The 26928-nt window shown below is 39.8% G+C and overlaps 3 protein-coding genes across 4 annotated transcripts; 1 reads left to right on the top strand and 2 right to left on the bottom strand.

The window, feature by feature from the left end:
- The first annotated feature begins 1622 nt into the window (after positions 1-1622).
- Positions 1623-16203, top strand: LOC144203121 (arf-GAP with GTPase, ANK repeat and PH domain-containing protein 1-like). Its single transcript, XM_077726400.1, has 20 exons — positions 1623-2233; positions 2556-3731; positions 6347-6405; positions 6490-6577; positions 6698-6783; positions 7209-7350; positions 8006-8140; positions 8250-8371; positions 8506-8667; positions 10482-10565; positions 10777-10881; positions 10982-11141; positions 11844-11972; positions 12055-12192; positions 12547-12606; positions 12824-12975; positions 13430-13520; positions 14016-14238; positions 14668-14971; positions 15335-16203. The coding sequence occupies exons 2-20, from the start codon at positions 2639-2641 to the stop codon at positions 15614-15616; spliced, it is 3615 nt and encodes a 1204-aa protein (XP_077582526.1). The 5' UTR covers positions 1623-2233; positions 2556-2638; the 3' UTR covers positions 15617-16203.
- Positions 16204-16870: 667 nt separating this feature from the next.
- Positions 16871-22458, bottom strand: LOC144203122 (phosphatidylinositol 5-phosphate 4-kinase type-2 gamma-like). 2 transcript variants are annotated; one of them, XM_077726402.1, is made up of 10 exons: positions 22237-22386; positions 21840-21908; positions 21010-21106; positions 20533-20682; positions 19906-20052; positions 19578-19616; positions 19082-19195; positions 18345-18597; positions 18126-18229; positions 16871-18057 (listed from the first exon to the last, which is right to left on the bottom strand). In XM_077726402.1, the coding sequence occupies exons 2-10, from the start codon at positions 21860-21862 to the stop codon at positions 17977-17979; spliced, it is 1008 nt and encodes a 335-aa protein (XP_077582528.1). In that variant the 5' UTR covers positions 21863-21908; positions 22237-22386; the 3' UTR covers positions 16871-17976. The 2 variants fall into 2 exon arrangements, with proteins under 2 accessions (XP_077582528.1, XP_077582527.1); XM_077726401.1 differs by having other exon boundaries at positions 16874-18057; positions 21811-21908; positions 22237-22458.
- Positions 22459-23204: 746 nt separating this feature from the next.
- Positions 23205-26118, bottom strand: igfbp6b (insulin-like growth factor binding protein 6b). Its single transcript, XM_077726567.1, has 4 exons — positions 25677-26118; positions 25328-25356; positions 25131-25250; positions 23205-24479 (listed from the first exon to the last, which is right to left on the bottom strand). Exons 1-4 carry the CDS (start codon positions 25990-25992, stop codon positions 24381-24383), a joined length of 564 nt encoding a protein of 187 aa, XP_077582693.1. The 5' UTR covers positions 25993-26118; the 3' UTR covers positions 23205-24380.
- Between the last annotated feature and the right edge of the window lie 810 nt (positions 26119-26928).

The following is a 26928-nucleotide window of genomic DNA, read 5'->3' as shown; positions in this document are numbered from 1 at the left end:
CTGGATTAACAATAGGGCATTAGGCATAAAAAAAGTAGTGCTTCTTGTTATGTCTGTTATTGTGACACATCCATACGCTTTGCATTCTGCCATCTTGTGCTAGCCAGGAGTCATTTCTATGTCTAAATATGGTCCGTGTCGGAGGGTCAATTTTGTTAACATACAAGATGAGAGACATTTAAGATGACATATTTATCAAACTACAATATTGCTCCACGAATCCCATATGTTTTCTTTTCAGCTGACCTTCGGACGTGCATTTCAATATATTGACTTCTCCATTCTTGAATTTATGCACTATGGGGTGCATAAACGCTAAGTTACGTCACAGAGTTTGCAATCATTCACCGTTGAGTTAAACAGCTGTGAACTCCAATGCTTTTTACGTAATGTAAATGTCAAACGTATTGATGTAAGCAGAGCATGACTTAATTGTTTACGCTCTGTCTGTCACACGGCATTTAGTGACAAGCTCTGCAAAGTGACAGAATTGACATCTTGGTTGTGAGCAAGTCTTTAATAAATTGAAAATGCACACCATGGCGTCAATCACCTCTTAAGTCCTTTTGGAAAATAGTTCGGTGCTATCGAGTTGAAGCAGTTCATTTCATTCAAATCCATTTTTTGAAAAAAATCAACCTTCCTTTCAAACCACAAAGGAATAAAAGAGTTTTCATCACAGTACAACTTCATGACTGCAAGGTTGACTTTAGTGTCACAATTCATGACTTGACACCCAGAGCTGGTCAACAGCTATTCACAGAAGCACTGAAATTCATGTCTACTCGCTATTTACTGTCTCCAGTTAACTTAAAATGAATGTTTCTTGGTTATAGGAGGATTGCTGACTACCTGGGGGCATAACACACACACACACACACACACACACACACACACACACTCACACACCGAGGCACTGAATGAATATGTGAATAACACAAGAAAACAATAGCAAACTCCTTGAACTTTTAGACGACTGTACTGCTGGGGATGTGCAGATGTTGAATTTTTTTAATTGATTTTTTACTTCCAATTCAATCTTTTTCAATGTATGTTTTGCTGAACCTGATCCAATGCAATATATTCATAACCCTTAAATTGTATTAAAGAGAGCCCTTAAGTCCTTAAGAAATGCTGAATTTACAAATATTACTCATACTGTTACTAACATTCGTTTCTAAAGAGAAATCCCTGCTAAGAAATCCATCATACTCTGGTTTCAGTACTAGCACGCTGGATCTGTTGTCATTTGGTACTGGTTTTACTGGTACAGGAACCAGCAGATGATTTCTTAACTGGGTTTTCATTCTGTAGTATTGTAATGCCTCTTTTTAAATCTTAACCCTCCCTTTCTTATCTATTTCACCTAAATCTTACACTTCTTAATTTGATGTTGTATGTATTCTATTGATCATAAATATGCTAAGTGGTTCTCATCTTGTGCATCTTCTCTTTTGTATGCAAGCGGCCAAGCTGCAAGAGCAGACGCTGCCCATAAATTGCTTTGGAAAGGACAGAGAAAAAAAAGAGAGATAGAGAGAGAGAGAAAAGGAGGAGAGGGAGAGAGAGAGAGAGACAGAGAGAGAGAGGACAGATGCATTGGCAAGGGGTTTGTTTCCCCCCCCCTCCTTCCTCTTTTGTAGTGTGCACAGATAAAAATCTGATGAATGTGAGCACCACCTCGCAGTTAGCTTCCTTTCGGAACCAGCGAGTCCAGTTGTGCTGCAGGATTACGGTAGAGTAAATGAAGGGGGGTGTGCATGGGCAAGGGAGGAAGGGCTGTGGTGGACTGGTGGGCTTCCTCTGCCTCACGGAGACACATTTTATTGACTCGCTAATTGGATGAGGCGCTCGGAGGAGAGGATGCGGTGACCGAGAGGAGCCTTCTCCGGAGGAACGACGGACACAAGGAAGCATTGCGTGCCTTTTTTTTTGGTCAAATTCTTCCATTTTTGGGGGTTCATCGGTAAATGGCTTTTTTCCCCCCCAGTGGCCGCCACGCTGTGAATACCTGTTTTTATGCATGACATTGTCAAATGGAGGCTCCAGCTGCAAGACGCATCGCGACAAGTGAATGATTCCCCCCACCCCCTGGCAGCCTCACTTTCATCTATTTTCATTTCCTTTTGTGGATCAATCAGCTTCTCCGCTCCGAATGATATCCTGCTTAATGCCAAAGGAATCGTTTCGACTAAGCAAAGGACCCGTGTAATAGATGGGCGGCAAATTGAAGGTAGGAACACAATTCAGGAAAAAAATATCCGGAAATGTCACCCAACTGTTCGATACATGTATTGCCCACCTCCCTCCTGCCCCAAATCCCACGTCCTCGTCTATCCATCGGTGTTTCTACCTGTCAGCTTTGTATAAAAGAAAAGCAAGGAAGGGCTCGTGAATGAATGAATAGTAAAGACAAGTAGTAGCGGTGTGCGTGGATGGGGATTTATTCGGGGAGGGGGGAAAAAAGCAGTCTAGACAGGGTAAAAAAAGACATTTGAATGTACTGCAAAAATGTGTCCCGCATCCATCCTGGTGGATTGTGCTCTCTGTTTCAGTTGCCGTGTGCTGCCATGACTGAGGTTTGCATGCGTGGCCTGCTTGGAGAGAAGGTGGCACTGTGCTGAGCTCTTCTCTCCCAATGAACCAAGCAGACAACCCACAGAGGCGCACCACCTACCTCATCTCCCTCACTCTGGTGAAGGTTGAGGCTTTGCCAGAGGATGTAGCCGCCGGGAATGGAGAGGAGAAGGAGGGGGGATGGAGCCCCAAGGAGGAGGCGAGGGTTTCCCCCCAAGAGGAGGAACCGTGTCTCGGCCCACCAGCGTCAGACAAAGCGTCTTGGCGCCAGGATGAAGAAGCGGAGCAGGTGCGGGTCAAGTACGACAGTCCGCCTGGGGAGAAGTGGGGGAAAGCCGTGCACGGAGAGCCCAAAGAACTGGTGCCGTTTGCAAAGAGCAAGGACGCGTCTATCGCGCACGCCCACTTAAGGCAAATGGTGAAGGTGTACAGCGGGAGCGCCCTGGAGAGCAGCGTCCGGCGAGACGGGCCCCGCAATGACGCCTCGCGGCCCAAGACGGAACTTTACCAGGAGCCTCCCAGGCTCTTCCCCAAGGGCGAAAATGGAGCCGAGCTCAACAACCGCTCACGGTGCAGCCTCCCTTTTTCGGTCAGTCAGCGCCCCGACGTCCTAATGAGGTCTCAGACGGGGACCGGCTCGGGAGGTTGGAGGGAGACCAGAGAAGCCAACTTGTATCACACGGCCAAGACTCTGGAGAGGAGAGACAACCGAATGGGGGAGCAGTCCCCCCTCACGCCAGCTTCGGGTCTGGGGCCTTACCGTGCGTCTTGGGCCGACAGCGACGGCAGAGGCACGCTGATCCGGCCCGCCGCTCCCCTCAGCGGAGGCTATTCCGGAATCATGAACCGGGAGAACCATCACGAGGAGAGATTTAAGGTTTCCTTGGTTACCCCGGTTACTTGCGACGTGAGCAGGCCTCAAAGAAAAGCCACCAGTCGCACCCTAGATAACAGCGACCTACATTGCCTCTCGGAGGATGCCAGGAGAGGAAAAGAAGGCCAAGGAGGAACAATACAGAGAGCTCCCGCCCGTGACCGCAAGATGCTCAAGTTTATTAGTGGGATTTTCTCCAAAAGTGCAGCCGTGCCCCCAATTGTCAACACAGCATCTGCTCCGTATCCTGCTGTGGAGAGGGGCTCCAGCGAGGAAGAGGGTAAGTTCTCCCTTGATTCATCTCTTCTACAACATGACATCTGAGATCTATAGTGGCTTGTCTGTACTTTTAACATGCACGTTAGCCTTCTAATTGGACCACTATTTCACACAGTGAGCTTTCTTTCCAGTCACTGACACAGTTATGCCATTGAGAGACGAAACGGTTCCCCTGTAAGATGAGTAGCAGGAAGAAATATCTTGATCCCCTCTCACCTCCCTTAGTTTAAATAAGGAAGCCCTCAAGTACAGAAATGATATAAGAATCGTTTTGAAAGACACCATTTCTGAATTTTATTAATCAGTGGTTCTGAAATTGTGGCACGAGTACCGTATTTTCACGACTATATGGCGCACTTAAAAGTCTTACATTTTCTCCAAAATAGACACTGCGCCTTATAATACAGTGTGCCTTATATATGGAAAAAATGTCATTCGTTGAGGGTGCGCCTTATAGTCGTGAAAATACGAAAATACCCTCATTGGAATGCTAAGGATTGACTGAATTACTACTATATAAATGTCAGGAAAAGAAAATTAATTTCATTAGAGGCACCCTAAAAAGAGGCAGATGTCCACTTAACAGGATATTAGTTGTTTATTTTTTAGTCCACCTGTCATTTGGATATGATCCGAGTCATTAAGATGTTTTGAACTTTCATTTTTTTCATTTTTTCATTTGAACAAGGGTATGTTGACATTGTCTACCCGCTGTAGCGTAGAAAATCAGAAAACACATTCTTTTCAATAACATTTACAACATCGTTAAATCTTAAATACATTTGTCAACAAATTTCATGATAATGAGTGTTGTATTATTTATATTTGTTGTTAATTAAATCCTGCCTGGTAGTCATTAACTCTGACTTGTTAAATGGACAGACAAGACGTCGTATACGTAAATGCCATTCATGTGGAAAAATGTGGTAGGGCAAAGAATTTAAATATTAAAATCGCACATTTCTCTCTTATTTCCGTCTTGCATGCTCACAGTCATACCTAGAAACAACCACCACCAGACCAGAGTACCCGGAGAAAACCTATACAGGCACAGGGTTACAAACACCCCACAGCAATTGAACCCTCAATCTCAGAACGAACTGTAAGACATACGTGCTAGCCAATCAACCACTGTGCCACCAATATCCTTTTTTTTGTTTGATTGTTTTATCCCCAAATACTTCTCTCTTATCTCTTTTTCTGAACCGCTTTATCCTCATTAGGGTTACGGGGGGGGGGGGGGGGGGTGCTGGAGCCTATCCCAGCTGACTCCGGGGTTTGAAAATGAAGCATAAGATGCTCTGGTTTATCGAGCCTTAAAGTGAAGATAGTTGTCTATGACGGTGATTGTGGGATCCAAGAAGGCGCTGAATAATTTGTCAGGAGTAAGTGGGACATGAATAATTAAGGTTGGGGAGACACAGAGCCTTGTTCATGCAGAGAACAAGCTACTACTTCCTGCTCTATGTGGCCTGGTCATCAACATTCACACTGTTAGCACGTCGACTATTGGTGTGCTACGTCGTCTACACCTCACTTGTTGTCCCTTTTTATCTCTTTTACCCAGATTGATACAAATTCCCTTCGCTCTTAGTGGTGCGGAAAAATATACGTACATGGTCATGTGCTATCTGTAAAAAGGTGAACGACACAGCCTCTTTTTTTGCCTTTCACATGTCGAGACCATTCATCGTATAGAGGCTTCTGGAAAAAGGAGTTGTCATGGCAACAGCCAGCTGTGGGGATTGTTATTTGGTCGCTGGTGTGACGGTAATGAAAGGGACTTTGGGGTTACCCAAAGATGGAGGATTAGGGAAATGGATGCCAGGGGGACAGTTGTCAAATGGTTCTAAAAATATGTCCCCTTTGTGGGTGTGTTTTGCACTAGGAAAAAAAAACACTATATGAAAGTGTGTGTGTGTGTGTGTGTGCAAACAGACTGAGTCATGCAGACAAAACAAGGATGGTTGCCCTGGACACATTAAATCTCCATCCTTGAACTATTACAGCACCACTGATCATTACAGGCATCCAATGTTGTGGCTCTTTTGAAATGAGTTTGTCCCAAGTAGGCGTCCAATCAAATGGAACTGGAAGGTGTCCATTTGCTACCAGCACTTCCCAGTTCAAACTGATTGGATGCCTAGCGCCGTCAATGGCAGACAATGATTTCAACAAACTCATCAAGTGTCCTCGTACATTTTGGTGAAAGAAAATATTCAAATTATGAGCCGTCGCTTTGATTTGTGTTGAGTTAGAAGACAGTTTCAAATATCTAGACGCTATTCTAAAGCCGTCACATTTACACAAAGTCTATTGTTCTCTATTTTACGATTACTTTAATGTATTAAATTCTTAGTTCCTGATGAATTAAGAAAAAAAACTCTCGTGCAACTTTTTTTCCCATTGCATTGTGTATTGGGCAAAATAGAAGGAGAATGACAATTGAATGGCTTCCTCAGTCGACATGTTGGCTCTCTCCTGAGAAAAAAAAACAAATCTGAGAGACAAGACAATCTCCAGTTTTCAAATTTGAGTCCCCCAGTATGTTGCCCAAAAAACCACTTCCTGCCACATTGCATTCATGTTTATTGATCATTTTCCTTTTGCACTTAGCTCCATGTACCAGCAATCAGGAATGGACCATCACTCAAACTGTACAAGAACTTCACCTGGTAAAATTGGTTCTTTTCACATTTGGCATTTGACATTCAAATACATTTGTCATGCTTTTATTCTAACGCGTGTTTGTGTATCAGGCTGTTTTGGGAGGACTGTGCAGTGGAAAGTCTGCGCTGGTGCACAGACATCTGACAGGAAGTTACCTGTCACTGGAAAATGCTGAGGGTCAGTTTTAATTTGGAATTTTAATTTCGCATGGCTTAATGATAAACCTTAACGTAAGAACTGAATGTATATCTTTCCTGATTTCATGGACAAGTCTTAAACATAATTTGTATTTTTCAGGGCGTCAATATATTAAGGATGTTCTGATTGATGGACAGAGCCATCTGTTGATCATCAGAGAAGAGACTGAGCTCCCAGGGGCACAGGTGAGTTAGGAAACAAGCTTTGCTTGGATATGAAGTAGTACAGTGATCCCTCGCTACATCGTGATTCAGCCACCGCGGATTCAGGGCTTCGCGTTTTTTTTTTAGAAATTTAAAAAATAAAAATATTACATTGGGACAAGATATTTTACAGTTTTTTTGGTATAACATGAATTTCACTTTCTCTTTCTACCCGTATTCTATATGGTTTACTGTATACAGTGGGGGGGGGGTAATAAATAAATAAAAAATAAATAAATAAATAATTAAATGAAATGAAATAAAGATTAAGCATTTCTGAAGGGGCATCGCTACTTGGCGGAAATTCATTATCCCCATTAACCGCGATAACCGAGGGATCACTGTACATTAGTGAGTCCTATCCTTGTATATTGTAAACACCAATTTTTCACTCGCCTCATCTTCAGTTTGCGAGCTGGCTAGACGCAGTTATACTGGTCTTTAGCTTGGAAAACGAGGCCAGTTTCCAGGAAGTGTATAAGATCTACCACCAGCTTGCCGCTCACAGGCCCGTCATGGAGATACCTTTTGTCGTTGTGGGCACTCAAGGTGAGAAATTTCTGAAAAGGCTCCAAAAAGTACTCCATAAAATAAACATATTAAAACAAATTAACATATTTGTTGACTTTTTACAATTTGAAACGTGTGATTTCAAAATAAGTGCTTGAAATGGTCAAATTTTACATTTGAATAAATAAATACATGATGAACATTTGAATATTAGGAAGAAAAAAGCCTTCAAGAAGTTTCTAGAAGTCACTTTTGCTGCTTTTCTATGCTTTTTTTCAGTTTAACCCTAAACCTGCTTCTCTGTTTGTCTGGTTCACACACGCCCACTCGCAAATCTGCTCTGAATAAACAGTTTGACTCTCTGAGTCGTGCCATCTGGAGGTGGTAATATGCCCGAAATGGGCATTTGTATTGTCTAGGGGCATTCTTTTTAATAACCACAAAACAGGAAAATTTAAAGAAATGTGTGCCACTTCACCTTTAAATTTGGTCAAAGTAATATCTCCACATGAGCAACAATTTTTGATAGGGTTAAACGATCTATACAAGAGAACTTGAATGGAAAAAGTCTCATTCCAGAGCATCTTTTGACTAAGACCATTAAACAGCAAATATAGGCAAAGAATGAATGCATTGTTTTTCCATTCAATTCTTATTATTTAAGGCATTGATTTAATCTTTGTGTTTTGATTAGATAAGATCAGCAGCAACAATCCCAGGGTCATCGACGACGCCCGGGCCAGGCAACTCTGCTCGGATGTACGTCGTTGCACCTACTACGAAACATGCGCCACATACGGCCTCAATGTCAACAGGGTCTTTACTGATGGTACGTCACAACCGCAACAAACTACTACTGTATAATCTAATACACATGAACCTCATATATATATATTTTTTGCATTTAAATTCTTCTACAACCTTTATTCTTGCTCTAGCTGCTCAGAAAATCATGGCTGCCAAAAAGCAGGCTGCATTGCTGGCTTCCTGTAAATCCCTTCCCAATTCTCCCAGTCACTCTGGTGGCTCTACTCCAGTGTCTGGTGTCTTTCCAGGACAGGTGAACAATTGATAAAACACATTACATTATTTCAATTGTTGTCTACTAGTTCCACTACGTGCTTCACAATATTACCCAAGTATGTATATCCATGGAAGCACTTGGGCAATGTGTTATTTCTCTCTAATTTGCAGGCTAGTAATGGGGGTCAGAGTAGCGATTACTCCTCGTCGCTTCCCTCCACCCCAGTGATTAGCCATAAAGAGATTGGCAGATCGGCAAGAGGGGAAAAGCAGGACGCTGGCACCCCTGGTTCCGTCCGCAGTGCCACTCGCAGACGCACTGCACGCTTTTCGGTATATACCGTATTTTTCAAATACAAAGACCTATATTTATTCAACCAATTAATTAATGCTGCCATAAAACAACAAAGCTGCCTTTATCCAGAATTAAATGCATTAGCAGAGTCACCCTAAACCACAGTTGCTCTTTTTTAATTGGCCCGTATGGTCTAGGCCTATGCAGGTTCCAATCCTTTAGTTTCTCGGCGGTCTCACAGCAATTATCGATGTTTAGCAAGTAAAGTCTAATTTGACAGCATGTGTGACTATAATGAAGGTGTTATTTTGGTAATGTGTCAGCCGTGTGAATGATGTGACATGTTGGTTTTGTAGCTCAATTCTCTTTCCCTTTCCAATTGATTTTTTGAGAAATTTCGGGCAAAATTGGGTTAGTAATATACAAGCAATGATGGGTTTTTTTAAAATTATTTTTTTAAAGGAATGATGTACCGTATTTTCACGACTATAAGGCGCACCGCTTTATAAGGCGCACCCTCAATGAATGACATTTTTCCATATATAAGGCGCACTGTATTATAGGGCGCACTATCTATTTTGGAGAAAAATTTAAGCCTTTTAAGTGCGCCTTATAGTCGTGAAAATACGGGATATGTTATATTGAGTATCTCGATACTGCGTTTGGCTTGGAACCGATTCAGGGCGCACTAACTGCCCAAATTTAGGCTCCAGCACCCCTGCAACTCTTGTGAGGATAAGTGGAAAGGACAATGAATGAATGAATCATTTAAAGTATTAGTATTGAGGCAGTCTATGGTTTTGCGACATGATAGTTCGAATTGTATTGTAGTGTGTATGATCGACCTCACATAATACTACTTCTTTCACTCTGTTTTGCATTTTTAACATCTCTAACTTGGTTATCACCACCATGAAACGTATCGTTAGTTGTGAGACGGTGTATTTTATTGCCTTAGCTAACGTAGCAGAAGGTTGCATGCTTGCGCGTCGTTACCTGTGAGATGGAGTGTTTTAGTGCCGTACACCAGCTGGTGATGATATTTGGTGTGCCAAGAACAGGAGGAGAGAATGAAGATTATGAGACTGCTTCAACAGCAGGGATTTTTTGAACGTTTTTTTTATCTCAAGGTGGCAAATTCCGGGAATTAGTTTACACTTGAAATAACCGACTCCTAGGAAGTTAGTGACTGGTTTAGTGTTTTTTTTGTTTGTTTGTTTGTGTCTTGATAGTGCACGTATGGTCCAAAAAAACATTTACAAGTCACCTGTGATTATCAGTACCTGATAATGAGTTCCAACTTTCTGTTGCCATGCCAACCGAAAATAGTGAGAATCTTCCGGTAATTCAGATCTAGCTATTGCAATGCAACATGGGAATGTGCCACATTTAGAGGGAATGAGATTAGTCGATTTGATTGGTGGTGAATTCTTATTTGCTTGATGGATGTGCAAGATAAATTTGAAATCTTTGGGATAGTACTCTCAACTGTAAAAAGAAATGCTCTTGAGCAAGACACTGAACACTATTTTGCCCCCAGTGGGATGACAACCCATTGAATGTGTATTCATATAAAGTGTAGTTGCCCAGGTATACAGATTAAGTATTTATATTTTTCCATAAAGGTTTATGAGAAACTAAATGTGTCAAATTGAAATCAATAAAAACAGAAATAAACTCTGTTTAAGGGCACGGATAATACTCAGGTCTATTCATTCATTCATTCATTCATTTATTTTTATTGTATTTATAGGTTGTACCATAGAAACAAAACAGTGTTCAACCAACATCCCAGCACAAAAATAAGGTTCCAATGCATTAACTTCTTTTCCCCCCCTTGTGTTTTCTTCAGGGTCGACGAGGCAGTGACTCAGCCAGACGAAGTGCAGACTGCAAAGGAGATGTGGGAAGCGGGCGCTTCATTCCCATCAAACAGGTTAGATGAAAGATACAGCATACAAATCTTCAGTCCATGGCATCTCACCTTGACACCTTTAAGGAAGCGTCATTGCGTGAATTAAAGTATCGCATATATTCTCTGCATGAAAACATTGTGGATGATTTTGACCGCCGCTGAGCATCCGTCTAAGATGAACACGAAAGATTAATAGTGCGTTTCCCATTATACCCCCCCCCCCCCCTACCAGGGTTTTTTGCTGAAGCGTAGCGGCAACTCCCTCAACAAAGAATGGAAGAAGAAATATGTTACCCTCTCCAGCGATGGCATACTGTCATACCACTCCAACGTCAATGTAAGTGTGTGTTTTGACAGAGCAATTTCAAGGTTTTATGATGTAGACACATCACTGTCAGCTAGCGCTTGGTGGTCATGCAGTTTCCTTGACTTGGCAGGATTACATGTTGAACACCCCTGGGAAGGAAATGGACCTGTTGCGGGTTACAGTAAAGGTGCCTGGCAAACGACCCCCTCGTGCTGTGCCCGCTGGCGCCCCTCCAGTTGGGCTTAATGGCAGGATGAAAGATGCACAAGGAGCAGAGGGTGTCAACCTAGGTAAAGGAAAAAAAAAGGATACTGCTCTGCTCTGTATACCTTTGACAAATGTCCGGGGAAAAAAACTAACGATATAAATTGGAGTAATAACATCATTAGGGAAAAGATTGCTCCCAAGGCCTTCCACTTGAGTAATGAGGCTGAGTACCCACAAAATTGTTAACCCTAATAATGAGAAATTCTTAAAAATGCACAACTATTTGATTAGAATCCAAATATTTTTCTCATTACATCTCATTTATTAGAAGTCACTCAAAGGCCTTCATTATTAAGATAAACAAACAAGCTATACCATTAGAAAGAGGAGTCAGAATAAATATATATTTTCAAGGCTTTTTGCAGCTGCATACAGGAAGAAAAACGGTTAAATCAAAGGTATCTATTGAATATTTACAATATAAACACTAGCAGTGAAGTGGTAAATAACTGGCACCTGAACATGAATAAATAAATACAATGTTGTTGTGAAAGGAAAAAGCTGCAGCCTTAGAGGCAACTTTATATGAATAAATAAATCACATTGACACAGTAATGAATAAGCAATAGAGCGTTGTGTTGATTAGGTAGTCTAACAGTGTGAATGGATACATTGCTGGAATGTAATACTTTTGTTTACATCATGAGCAATTTGGGATATTTTTTTTCTCCATCATTTTTGAAACGTTTCGATTTTTTTTTTTTACTGTTCATTTTTTGTCATAGTTCCTGTCAGTGCCAGTGGGCTCCTGCAAGTAGATGACATGGAGGGTCTGGGAGGCGTTCTTTTCCTGAGGAGCAACAGAGGCGTCCAAAGATGTTCCTCCAACGTCTCCAACCACGCTCAAAGCGTCGGTGAGGGAAAGAAGCAGAATACGTACTACTTCAAATATCGCACATCGTTACACGAGCTGATGAATTGTGAATGTGTCGGTAGACTCTGCCGTTGAGGGCGTGTCCAGCTCCTCGTCCACCAAGGACGTGGGCTCCACATCTCCTGTGGAGGACAGGAAGAAACATCGCAGGAAGAAAAGCACAAACCAGAAAGGAGATGCCACCATTGGCCAAGCCGAGGGTAATAACAAGATGAATATTGTAAAACCTACAAATGAAAATATTTTACATATTTTAGTTTTTTTTTTGTTACAACATGAATTTCATTCTCTCTACCCGTATTCTATATGGTGTACTGTATATAAAAATAGATTTAAAAAAAGAAAAGAAAAAAAACAACAACATTTTTTAAAATTAAATTCAAATTAAGCATTTTTGAAGGGGCATCTCTACTTTGTGGGAATTCACTTATCGCGGGTGGTCCCGGTCCCCATTAACCGCGATAACCGAGGGAACACTGTATTACTTTTGACCAAGTAGGCCAAATAATTGTTGAATTTCAATTCCTTCTAATTTGATCTTTTTCTCTTTCAAGCCAAGCGCAAAATGTGGAAACTTAAAAGCTTTGGCAGCTTAAGGAACGTAAGCAAAGCAGGTACGTAATGTATAACTCACTATCTCTTATCACATTATCACAAATTCCAGCGCATTCTAATTTACGGATTTGAATATTGCAGTTGTTACAAGTTATAGTCATTGATAAGGATTTAGCAACGTTTACTTTTTAGGTGTTCAGTAGTACAATTTAAAAAGAGTGAATTAAAAGTAACCCTGCAATTAAGAATGTGTTTGTATGTTTGTGTATGGGACAGATGAAGAAAACAATGATTTCCTGATTGTGTCGAGCTCCGGCCAGACATGGCATTTTGAAGCCCAAAGTGTAGAGGAAAGAGATTCTTGGGTGCAAGCCATCGAGAGCCAGATCCTAGCCAGCCTGCAGCTGTGTGAGAGCAGTAAGAATAAGGTCAGACAAGCAAAACCTCACATACACACACACACACATGCAAATGTATCTTGCATCTTACGTCTATTTGCACTGGATATAATCAAACATTTTATCCTTGATTCATGATCCAAAAACTGTCATGTTGGTTTTTGTCAAAAAGATAAAAAAAGTTGAATTGATTTTCCGCTGCAAAAGTCACTTCATCAAAAGCATGCCATGATTTCAAGCCTGCTCAATATTGTCTTGTGCTGATAGCCGCACTGCAGCAAGGACACATCCTTGGATGAGTGCTTAAAAATGTCATTTCCTCCGATATCACGGGTTAATGCTAAGATGCAGGGTTTTTTTTTTTTTGAAACAATTTTCCTTGGGTCAACCCCTTTTAATATCCTCTGCCATATTTTATAGCTTTATTTCAAGCATATTTGGAGAAGAGCATGGCTAAAAGAATATACTTTTTTTTTCTTCACAGGCTCGCAAAAATAGCCAGAGCGAAGCCGTGGCTCTGCAGGCTATTCGCAATGCAAAAGGCAACAACTTCTGTGTCGACTGCGATGCTCCCAGTTAGTCACATCTTTCTCTATTTAGTTTTTCTTTTCTGTGTTTGTCTACCATGCCACATCTGATTTACTATTTAGAAGCTATTCTTGTGTCGGCATCTTTCATCTTCTGATGAACGAACGTTTAACAGAACAATAGAACAAAGCCTTCCATAAGCTTTTGAGTAATTTCTCACATTTTTTTGGAAACCCAAATGATCACAGGGGGAGTTAAATAAATTTCTCAGAATAGCACAATGTACAACAGAAATCCGTCTGATAATCTTGATTGCGAGACGCATAAAAAAAACACTTTGATGTCTTGTTAATTTTCCCACTGAATCAAAACTGGGTCACCATCATGTGGGAGGACGGGTATTTTTCCCCAGTAAACATCTTGCTTCTTAATATCCAGTCTTCTTTGTTGACATTTGGCATCATAAGCCAAAAGTGACTGAGGAGTATTGATGAAAAAAATGGTGTTGATTGTTTTTTTTTCTTTTTTTTCTCTCTCGAAAGATCCTACGTGGGCCAGTTTGAATCTCGGTGCCCTCATTTGCATTGAATGTTCGGGGATTCACCGTAATCTGGGGACCCATGTTTCGCGCGTTCGCTCCTTGGATCTGGACGACTTGCCACGAGAACTCACTCTGGTTCTCAGTGCCATTGGCAACCACATGGTTAATTGCATATGGGAGGCACGCACCATGGGCCACCGTAAACCGCCGCCTGATGCCAGCCGGTAATATCATTTTATCATTTCGTTTTCTAAACTGCTTTATCCCCACTAGGGTCATTGGGGTGCTGGAGCCTATCCCAGCAGGGCACTAGGAGACAAACAACCATTCATGCTCATACTCAAACCTAAGAGTATTTTAGAGTGTTCAATCAGCCGACTATGCATGTCTTTTGAATGTGGGAGGAAACCGAAGTACCCGGAGAAAACCCACGTAGGCCCGGGGAGAACATGCAAAATCCACACAGGTGGACCGACCGACCTGGATTTGAACCCAGGTCTCCAACTGTGAGGTCGATGCGCTAACCACTCATCCACCAGGCTGCCCGCTAGCTTTAAAGATAATATTTGTATATAAATACGTATATCATAAAAGTGCATAGCAACAAAGACTTTCTTTCTGTTCCAACACTTTCTTGGTGTGTTTTTTTCCAGAGAGGAACGAGAGTCATGGATTCGGGCAAAATATGAGCAGAAACTCTTTGTGGCGCCGTTGCCCCCTCCCACTCCCAACGAATGTCCGGACATGACACTGTCAGGCCGTCTTCTACTCGCCGCCATGGAGCACAACCTCCCCAAACTGCTGCTCCTCCTTGCCCACTGCACTAAGGAGGATGTAAACGGCCCCCCCAGCATGGCGCTCTCCTCCCGATCCCAACTGGCATTGCGACTGCCCGGCACAGCCCTTCACGCTGCCTGTCAGCAGGCTGATATAGTGATGACACAGCTTCTTGTTTGGGTCAGTTTAATTCCCTCTCATTCATCCAAAAGTGTCTTTGCCAACTGCGATAGTATACACTCACCGACCGCGACATTGTCAAATCGGTAATATGAGATCATATGCTGTGTTTTGATCAAAACTCTCAAAGAACGAACGATTCATTCTCTCTACAGTGTTATGGTTGCAATTTCCAAACAAAGCACAATTTTCCTCTTCTGTTTTGTTCTTTTGTTACAGCTGTAGTAAATGATCCATTACTTCCCTTCAGCAACACACCTGCATCATATATAACTCATGATCAGGCTTCTGGACAGCTTCCTTGCAGATCATTTGATCATATATAGTTTTTTAAAATATTCTTTTATCTCTCCTTTCTATCAGTATGGATGTGACGTTCGGTACAGGGATGCTCAGGGGCAAACAGCGCTGACCCTCGCTCGCATGGCGGGCAGCCAGGAGTGCAGCGACATCCTGCTGCAGTACGGATGTCCCAACGAACCCGCCCCTTCCATCGCCACGACTACCGGTTTCGCATCTGTGGCCAACCCAGGCTTCTCCGTCGCCATGACCCCAAACCTGACGGTCGCCACGACCCTCAAAATCTCGCACAGGAGTGGCGGAGCGAGCTTTAGCTACAGCACTTCGAGAAAAGCTGTGTCGTAAAAGTGGATAGAATTGTTTTTTTTTCATTTTAAAGATGATTGTAATATCGAGGCCTGCACATTGCACTAGTGCTGTGCCAAAAAAAAACGTTAATGGAAAAGTGTGCATGCGTGTGTCTATGGCCGAGAGACAGAGAGGCGGGAAGAAAAAAAACTGAAGAAAAGACAGAACCGGCACATGCGAAAAAGGTCAGGACAGGAGAGAAGATTGAACAGTTTTTTTTTGGTTTTTTTTTGTCGGAGTGGAACTAAATCTCAAGTTGAAAATGTCGAGAACTGCAATAAGCTAATTGGTCTGTATGTATTTGAAATGCCATCACTTTATTGGCTATTTCCAAGAGAGACTTTATATACAATGTTGCATTCAATGCAGCCAATCAGACAGTTCCATTTGAAAATTGTGCAACACATGCTGTTTTTGTTTGAAAGAAAATCTGGGAATATCATGGGATTCTATTGTAATTATATAAATCTACACACATACAAATCAGCACAGCTTGATTTACAGTGTTGTTATTATTATTATTAGTATTATTATCATTATTATTATTATTATTATTATTATTATTATTATTATTATTATTATTATTATTATTATTATTATTATTATTATTATTATTATTATTATTATTATTATTATTATTATTATTATTATTATTATTATTATTATTATTATTATTATTATTATTATTATTATTATTATTATTATTATTATTATTATTATTATTATTATTATTATTATTATTATTATTATTATTATTATTATTATTATTATTATTATTATTATTATTATTATTATTATTATTATCATTATTATTATTATTATTATTATTATTATTATTATTATTATTATTATTATTATTATTATTATTATTATTATTATTATTATTATTATTACTATACTTTTGTACCGGTGGTTCTGTATACAAGTGGCTTGAGAAAAGATTGACACTTTTGTTGCTTTGGTGTTCCTTTGATAATTAACTCTTCAAAGCTACAGACTAAGATTTATATATGTAATGTTTGTATCACTGTGCCCGAGCGACATAAACACTTGACATGACTTGTGCATTTTAGATATCTTGAAATGACTACGAGCAGCGCGATTGAGTAAAGGAAATGCCTTCATTTCAAACTGAATGTATTCAAAAGTGTCAAGTCGTCAGAAAGAAATGCAGCTTTGACAGTTCTCTTGCTGTGACTAATAGAGATTAAAAGTATTGTTTAATAGCTTGTTTTCAAATGTACGTACAGTATATACAAGTGAGCATTGGAATGAATGTTGTATGTAAGTGACTGGTCATCTGTGAGGAGGAGAAGAGGAATGTTGCCCATATGGAGATTTTAAGAGTAGCATAAAACCCATCCATATTTGATGTAATTTTGTGTTCATCTAATGACTGTTGCTGAGTATACATGTTCGTGCTGTAAAGAGTTTATTCATTTGTATTTTTTTATTCATGCAATGATTCATAAAGCATTCATTATCTCTGCAGGATATTCTTCCAGCTCTTTTCATTGAGTCCAAAAGCAAACAAGCAACTACTGGTTTAACATTTATCATAGGCAAGATTCTATCCTTGTCTATTTATGTCCATCAAATTGCCAGGAACGCATTGTAGCGCGGCGATAATCAGCCAGCAGAAATCACTTCACACTCATCACCTGACTGTTCGATTGCCCGCTCCTTGGCGTTGGCTTACATTTTTCTAGGTCAGAGCCCCGGTCTCTCTTTTATTATGGAGTGCCGACATCAGCTGTAAAACCTAAGCCAGATTCTATGAGTGATGATATGAAGGGTTGCCAGTTATTAGAAACAAGACATGGAGAATGGCTTCTTGAATTTTCTATGAAAATGTGCCAGCAAAAATATTCTCTGCCAAGTATCAATGTTTCTGAAGGGTCAGGATGACATTTAAAGGCTTTTATGTAATAAAGACAGACAGAAAGGAAAGGAGACAATATATTAAAGGGATGAGAATTGGGGGTCTGTGTTCTGGTTTGACACTTTTCAAAATTACCGTATTTCCACGACTTTAAGGCGCACTTAAAAGTCTTATATTTTCTCCAAAATAGACAGTGCGCCCTATGATCCAGTGTGCCTTATATATGGAAAAAACAGAAAACCCAAAACCTGCAAGTCAAGGCACCGACCGCCATGCATTTCACAATTACTACAAAGTATTTCTACACTGATTGCAGACTTATTACAAATGTGACCTTGAACAACCAATTTAAGGATTGAGAGTCATTTTCTTTTTTAGTTTAAATAATTAATTTGCAAAAAAATCACTTTTTTCAGACACTTTTTAAGACCTTATCCATCCTTTTCTAGTGAAAACATGATGGATCTTTGATCTGCTAGTCAAATATTTTATTGACAAACTCCTTGAAACGCTTTGCATACTGCTCTGGATGAACAGTGGAAATCTCTGCTCCTGCCTGCAAACACACACATTTGTCAATATGAAAAAGTACTATCACTTCCTTGATTTGACACTGATACTCACCCCGTGTTTTACAGCCATGGCCGCGTGAGCCGCTTTCTTCTTGGCGTCGTACTGCGTCAGCACATCAATCAAGCCCATGAAATACACTTCCCTCCGAGGAGCGCCTACATGGAAGGGGGGGGGGGGCTCAACGCTTCATCTTTTGGTGATTGCTTTGAATCTCCTCGTATGCTTTAAAACATGGTTTTAAAGTGAGCAAAGAGCAGCCTCAGGACTCACCTACAGCGCTCTGGATAGCATAGACATCCACGTAAGGGTCAAACTCCCCGGGGCCCATAGGCTTGAAGGAGTTCATGTAACCCGCGATGCCTTCAGGTGAGGTGGAGCCTGGAACTAAAGATTGGTTGCTTTCATCTTCCTCTTCTTCCCCATTAGACGATTCCATCTCTTCTTCTTCCTCCCTCTCAGCCCTCTCTACATCATGGATTCCAAGCAGGAGGCTGTAGTCCATGATCCTCATACGTACCAGGAACTGCGGGAAAGGGACACTAAAGCCTAATTTGCATTGCATGGTCGTCATAGATACAAACTTAGCTCGTATGTATTTTAAGATTAATGGTTTTCTAATGGTAGTGCACAACAAACTTTACAATAAACAGTAAATAATGGATGATTCTGGAATAAAATAATATCTTTGCTTTTCTGTTTACCACTACTTAACCTTGTTGATATATTCTGAAAAAACGAAATATGAAACAAAGAATTACTACATTTTGTGTTTCTGACTAAATCACAATTTGCCTTTGACAGTCCATCAATGTAATGTTGACAAATAATAATGAGGTACATACACAATGGATGAGCTAATAAAACTGGCATCAATATTGCAGAAGTTATACATCTTTAAACATCCTACATTATATTCAAACACAAATGTGGGCATATAATCATGTTCTCCTGGGAAAATAAAATTAATTATTTTTTTTGATATGGTTGCAACCGCTTCTTTAACATACCTCAATATCTCGGTTAAGCTTGTCCATGAGTCTTTCTTTCACCTCGTCACACACGTAAACCTTTTGCATGTTGTTTACAAAGTCTATGTCTTTGTAGGTGGGGAGTTCCTTGACCTTAAAAGCGTACAATAACCACCTTTACTCAAGGCATTTTGACTGTAAAAGGACGTATCAGAGTTGATTCAGTCCTATGGATCTCACAGTTTAGAAGACTCACTGGTGAGTAAAAATTCCTCAGAACAAAATATCAAAAACCAATAGACATACTTTCTATTTTTATATATATATCCATTGAGTGTAGTACATGTTTTCAAAGCACATACTGTCATTTCAGAAAACAATAAAGTTCATATCTGATGGTAGTACAAAGGATGCTCACTGAAATCATGATGCAGTCCTTATTAAAGCTCTAGGATTAATTTGAGCTCATTATGTAAACATACATTCCAACAACATTGTCATCACAACAACGAAACTTGCTTTTATGTGAGCTCACCTTTTCTTTAAAAGTTGCTTCTCGTGACACCAGGAAACCCTGAGGACAAGAGACACAACATTTCTCATTTGAGTGCTTCTCTATTAGACTTCAAGTCCATTAGACCTGACTAACACATGACTTCACTCAGTTGTTGGCACATCACTGACTTTTAGTTATAGATGTGTCATAGAAAAATCTTGTAGAAGATCTTGAAAAATGGCATCATTATTCATAAACATTTCTATTGTGGTTGTTAATTTTCTAAGAAAATTGAAAGTCATTGAGAAAGGGAACAGTATACACATTCTATAATGACATTACAACTGTTAATCTTTATTTAATTTACCTTAAGATCATACTTCCAGTGTACATGCAATCTGTGGCTGAACATGTTCCTCATGACCAGGAGGTAATTATCCTCACTCTCTACTGTGACTCTGTACATGGCCAGGAACTGAGGGAGCAGCGTCGAGCCGTAGCAGGTGACAACATGCTGCATTGGAAAAAAAGAACTAAGAGTGTTTATTGAAGAGTAGTGTATAACCACGTAAATAAAAGTAACATAGTAAGCATAATCGACCGGAGGCAGTCGATCAGGTTTTTTTAATTTTGTTTTTGTGACTATTTTCATTGTATGCTTTTTTTTTGGGTGGGAAAATCGCAAAGAATTACGTAGACAAATATTTTTGTGACTATTTTTGTAAATCTGCAATACTAAAAAAATATTTTTGTACTCCTGTGATTGAATACGATTCCAAATTCCTAAAAAGAACCACTAAAAATGAACCAATTGAAAGATCCATTCATGAATTTTACGACACAGACGGAGCGCAGACACTTACAGAATCCTGCCTATCAGCGACAACAACAACATTTTAAAATGTGATATGAGAAATTAGACAAAAAATGCTTGAGTGCTGAAAAAGTATCTGCTTGTTTTGTGGTTCAAATATGTTTTAAATGCGTATTTCACCTGGTGATACTCAGAAAGAATGTTGTGCATCTCAGCCACCTCCTCACTGGAGATTTCTTTGACCACTAAAGTGCGGTCATATGACACAAGTAGCAGCCGCTCACATGACCCCTCCCAGTCTTTGAGGGGCGGACTGCGAGCCAGAGACACCTGTAGATGAAAACACAGCCTTTTTACATAGCGCATTTTCTACGCTCTTTAACATGCAAATCCCTTTCACTGATATGTAAATCACTCCAAACCGGACGATGGGAAAATATATTGCTCATATTGTGCATTTTCTCTAATGTTTCGTCAGCAACGGAAACAGGTAGTGGATGAAAGCATTCCGTATTATACCTCGATGCGTTCTGAGGGGTGCAGAAATGCAAATAGCACTCAAATGTATGCAAATTTAGAGATGATAGTAAAAGGAAATTCAGATCATTGCAGAACTGGGTGTTTGGCAGATTCTTTTATTTCTTAAAGTGTATGTACCTGGTAATCTGGGTCCTCAATGCCGAAGCGCTCACGCAGGTTCCTGAAAACCTGCGGACAGTACTCTTTGAATTTAAACTGTCCTGGGAGATTCTCTCTGGGAAGGAAACAGTGCAAGATTGTTATTTTCTTATTCTTATACACTATTAACGAGTCCAGAATCATTTCAAGCATATTTACAATGAGGATGTTGAACCTGCATATGCTTCAAACAATCATCTATTTGAAAGTATAAAACATTCCCCTTGTATACATAAATAAAACAACTTTGTTGTAGTACTCATGAAAACTGAAATACAACTTCATAGAGAACCAATGCACTAGTAAGTTCAAATCTCTGTAGTAACATCACATGACAAAACACATTTTATTGTTCTTCTGGAGACTGTTACACAACCCAGATTCCTGACTGGATTAACGGATTATTTTAAAGCTACTCGTTTTTCCAGATTTGAGTTTGTTTTTACTTTTCTGAAGAATGAGGGAACTTTTTTCTTGACAAATCTGGCTGTTAAAGTTAGTTGAGTCTCTCGTGATACCTAGTCATGTGTGTACCCAGTCTAAAGTGTGTTATAGAACTTTTTGAGGAAAGTAAGACTTTTTTTCTTAAATTTGTTATTAAAATGTATTGAATGAGAGGTGATGAAATACAGATAAATTCTGAATGGGCCGTTACTATCGTGCTGAGTGAGGGCCATTGTCGTGAAATGTGTTAACATTACCACTTCAAGGAGAATCAGAGTGTGAATTAGAGTTTATTGTACGAAAATAGGAACATGAAGTGAAAGACAAGTACTAAACTTGTTGAAGAGGTGGTGATTGACTTTGACCTTGGTGCTGGCTCGGAAGTCATCTGGAAGCAACATGACAGGAACTGGCACTTGGTTCAAGTCGTTGATCTGCACACAGATTGGTCAACAACCTCAACATGAAAGGTTTTTTTTTTTAAATAGCCAGTACCCTCATTTTCTGATAACATTTGATTCTGACAATAAATGACTCCACTGTCCAATGAAAACTGCATTTTTCTCTTTCTCAGTTTTTTTTAACTTTTATAAGTAGAGTATTTTAAATAGAGGAACCTAAGGGAGTCGCTCCATTCTTAAAGAATTCATGAAGTTTTTTTTTTTTGGACAAAGTATTCCTACATTGGAAGCAATTGTGATGATTTGACTACTTTAGCTGGACACAGCAAGATTAAAAACATCCTCCCCATCCCAAACTCACCGAGTGATTGACTCCCCACATGAGCACGCTCGTCACGGGCTCCCCGGCGCGGAACACCTCCACTTTCTGTTGCACAAAGTTCTTCATCTTTGTCTTCCTCTTGTGAGGGACGCGTGCCGAGCTCGGTGAGGACATCGGATCACGTTGACGTCGACACAACACTTTTCGAAGGGTCGGTGTGCGAGTGGTCCCCTCGCGATGCCGTGTTCTATCTGCAAAAAAAAAAAAAAAAAAAAAAAAGCTGCATAATGATGGGGATGGCTCAACTTTCTGTTGCAGGTTGGTGGCGCTGTGACGCAATTGCCACCTGATCTAAACGATTGGGACTGTCTTTTTCATTCTCAACTTTAGACACGTTTATTTATCTACCTTAAAAAAAACAATGTCCAAATATGTAATGATTATTCATTTTCATGAGACTTATCTTGTTCTGCACTAAAACGTCCATAGGCTTCAAACAACTGTAGTCACTTTTGTATACCCACTTGTTTATGTAACCACTTATTCATGCTGATTGTACTTATCTATATTGGCGACGTATTTATTATGTTGAATCCTTCAATTTAATTCAATTCAGGAGTTATACTACGATGTACAGCAGGGGTAGGGAACATATGGCTCGGGAGCCACATGTGGCTCTTTTGATGAGTGCATCTGGCTCTTTGCTAACCTGTGGGCTGAAATATGGAAATCGCTGGCGACAGAACTGAGATACTGAGAATTTTGACTTTTAAATTCGTAGTATGGCTCACAAAAAATAACATTGGAAAAAAGGAATTGTTTGTGGCTCTCTTCGTCAAAAACGTTCCCGACCACTGATATACAGTATAATATATTTAGAAATGTCTCTTCTCAGCAGATCGAGACTTATATTCATCGTTAATATGAAATGAACAAAAAAATATCTACTAAGTGAAAAGCAATACAGTTCTTGTTCTTGTAGTTTAATCAGTTTTTATTAAGGCAAAAAAGTCCAAATATCCTCAACAGCTTCAAAGTCCACATTTATTTCTTTTCCTGTGCCTGCTAATTAGCAGTGGTATTTGCCTGATTAGCATTAGTCATTATTTATTTATTCATTCATTTTCTGAACCGCTTAGTGCTCAACCAGCCTACTCTGCTATGTTTTCGGACGTGAGATGAAACCGAGGTACACGGAAAAATCCCATGCAAGCCCGGCAAAGCATGCAAAATACACACAGTGAGTACCAACCTGGGGTTGTGAGGCCGATGCGCTAAACACCAGGCCGCCTACGATTAATCATATTTGAACATAAATAAAAGTATGAAAAATATAAATACCATGACAAATAGATATCATATACTACAACAGTTACATTGTCCCAATATCATTCATTCATTCATTCATCCATGTTCCATGTGATTTGCTGGTACCAAGCAGGAGACACCCTGAATTGGTTGCCAGCCAATCGCAGGGCACAATGACACACAACCATTCACGCTCACACTCATAGCCAGGGGCATTTAGAGTGTTCAACCATCCTACCCTGCATGTTTTGGGGATGCGCCAAGAAACCGTAGTACCCACAGAAAACCCACACAAGCCCAGGGAGAACATGCAAATTCCACAGATTGAGAATCAACCAGCAATGGAACCCTCGACCCCAGACCGGTGAGGCCGACGCTTTAACCACATATCCGCCGGGCCTCGCTTTTGTAAATATATTATAGAAGATGTGCTGGCAATTAGATTAAATTAGAAAAAGGAAATGTAAAAAAAAAAATCCAAAACAACAGCTAAAATAGTTTTAAAAATAACTAATTTAAAAAAAAAATCAACCCTAAAAATAATTCATTTGAAAAACGGTCAGGGTTTATTTTATTTTGAAAGTGAATGGATTAGGGTTTGGTGAATATTAACTATTTAAAGTATGTTAGTTTGTAGAGGTTGACCTTGATACTATGCTGTCTGCCTGTTTAGTGGAGACATGAAAGTATTGCGTCTGACCAAAACAGTTCACCAAATGTTCCCTAGAGGGCATTAAAGATTAAAATTGCACTTCAATATTTCTGCGGCTCATGGAATGAAAAAGACATTAGCACATTCAAACGAAGTTTCATATCCTATTTAGGCTGCCAAATTGTCGTCATTTTTTGGGGGGATTCAACATTGGCGACCGTCTTCAACAAGTCAAGCCTTTGTCCTGATGTGACGTCACCGGAATGCCGCTCTCATCGACGCACCAGCACCTCCCTCGTTGTTTACCTCGAGAGGACCAACACTGTACAAAACAGAAATTAGGATACTAATCACATTTACATCATTTCTATCTTTTCCTATATTATAGAAATTGTTTTAACCTCACAGAGCACTCATGGCTGCTATTGGCAGCTCTTGACATTCAATTCATATATTTCATTTTCCTTTTTTACATTCTATTCAAAATGAATTAGACATCTAGTGCTGTCAATGGCACGCAGACATGAACATTTACAGACAGCCGTAAAACTTTAAATGAATTAGACTCCTGTCATCTTCAATGGCATGCAATGTGTTAAAGACTATACAAACCATAAAAAAAGATATTCTCTTGGGCCGCATATTTCTGTTTTATTCATTTTAACTTCGTTTTTAATAGATTGTTAAGATTAATAAACATAAATAATATGACTGGTGACTGAGAGGAGACCATTTTATTCCATATTGCTGTGGTTTGTTTAATCATGATGCTATAGTGAAATGCCTTTGGTTTGATTTCAATCCAATTTTCACATTATTTGCAATTTTATTTGTCAATTTCAGTAAATGATTCAGAAATAAAAACAAATGCCATATGTTATTTCTAACCAACGATACATTTGTAGTAAGACCTTCAGTCTGTGAATGTATCTTTTAAACCTAAGGGTTAAAGTTGCAGTAATTTCAAACTCACCTGCTTCTTTCTGAAGAAGCCACGTTTATCACAGTTGGGCATGTAGATATCATGATGAGACATGAATAAATAGCTATCAAGACCCCGGATAAGTGTTGTTAGCAGCTTTCGACATGGAGCCTGTGAGAGGAGAAGATCGTATGACTAATCATTAACTGTCACTACAGTGTATCATTATTAAAGAAGATGATAGTTACCTCCTCCGGATTCTCAGTAGGTGCAGGATCTAAAGACAGACAAAATATCTCACATGAGAATTGTTGTGAATCTAAAAGTGATGCGATTTTGTATCATAATATTAAATACGTAAATCCAAAACATTAGAAAGGCTTCATCAGAGCTAGGGTGTCCCAACTTTTTTCTTCGAGCGCCACTTTCATAAATATCAAAGGACACAAGGATACAGAGGATCACAATTGGGTATAAAAAAAAAAATTGGGCCGTGGTTTAGACACCTCTGATTTAGCAAGTGTTTAACAACCAAACAGTTGCTGATGCATGCCCATCCATCAACGTCGCCGTCCAGTGGCAAGCCGGAAACATTACCTGCAGTTTGGCTCTTTTGCGTCCAGCTGATGATGCTGACGTTGCTGCAGACGCCCCTTCCCTCCAAGAGGGCGCGGAGGGGCCGCGGGTCAGTCTGCGTGGGCGCACATCGCAGCCCCTTGGCACAGTTCAGTGTGTATACTCCACATGGCTCACCAATGTTCAGAGTGCTGACGTTCATATCTCCTGCCGTTTGTAATTGAGAAGCCTTCCCTTTGCAGCCGGGACAGCCTTTGGATGGTGAAGTTAGCGGCCTCGGGCTCGAAAGAAGTGGCTGCAGGAAGAGCAGCCCCAGCACATTTGCACACAGACGCATCTCACACTTGAAAGTTGTCCTAAGCCTTGATTTGTTGACGCTTCCTTTCTTTCCAAGGACCGTGCAGTCTCTTTGTTTATTTCCACTGAGCCTCGAAAGGTGAATAGCAATTTGCTCAAGCCAAGAATTTGTGATAATGAGGCTGACAGATAGCACTGGCAGCAGCTTTTAAAGGGCCAAACCAGTGAGGAGAGGTATGGGAGGGTGCTTGATGAAGAATGCTAGTTTTTCCTTCTCATTTCCACAGAGCTGAGCACACCCCATTTCTCCTTGTCACACAAACACACACACACAAACACACACACTCATACACTGATACCATTTGTTGTCTGTCATCTTGAAGGATAGTCATGTTTTCTTTTCCAACATAAATCAGCCCTGACAGTTACTAATACTTTGCTTTTTTGCCAGTTAAAGTGTAATCCATCTAAAACCACCAATCGGAGCACTGCAATACATAGTAATAAATGAAACTCCATGTGCTTGCGTAAAGTTGATCCTGTTAGTTGCTCACTTGAAATGCCTTGCTTTTGCTTGACTTTAGAACAATGATTCTCAAGTAAAAGAATACATCCAGCAAATTTGGACATCCTGTATGTCAATATTAGTGTGTATGAATATCAGGTTTGTTTTAATTCTATTTTTTTTTCGGTCAGTATTATGTTTCATGTTACTGCTTCTTTTACTGTTGTAGGGGCTGATCTTTATCAGAAACAGAATCTGAATTGATTGGGATCATTGTACTGCAATATAATATATATATATATATATATATATATATATATATATATATATATATATATATATATATATATATATATATATATATATATATATATATATATATATATATATATATATATATATATATATATATATATATATATATATATATATATATATATATATATATATATATATATATATATATATATA

The sequence above is a fragment of the Stigmatopora nigra genome, chromosome 10, assembly GCF_051989575.1.
Source record: "Stigmatopora nigra isolate UIUO_SnigA chromosome 10, RoL_Snig_1.1, whole genome shotgun sequence".
NCBI classification, from domain to species: Eukaryota; Metazoa; Chordata; class Actinopteri; order Syngnathiformes; family Syngnathidae; genus Stigmatopora; species Stigmatopora nigra.
This window is presented reverse-complemented; position numbering and strand designations above follow the sequence as displayed.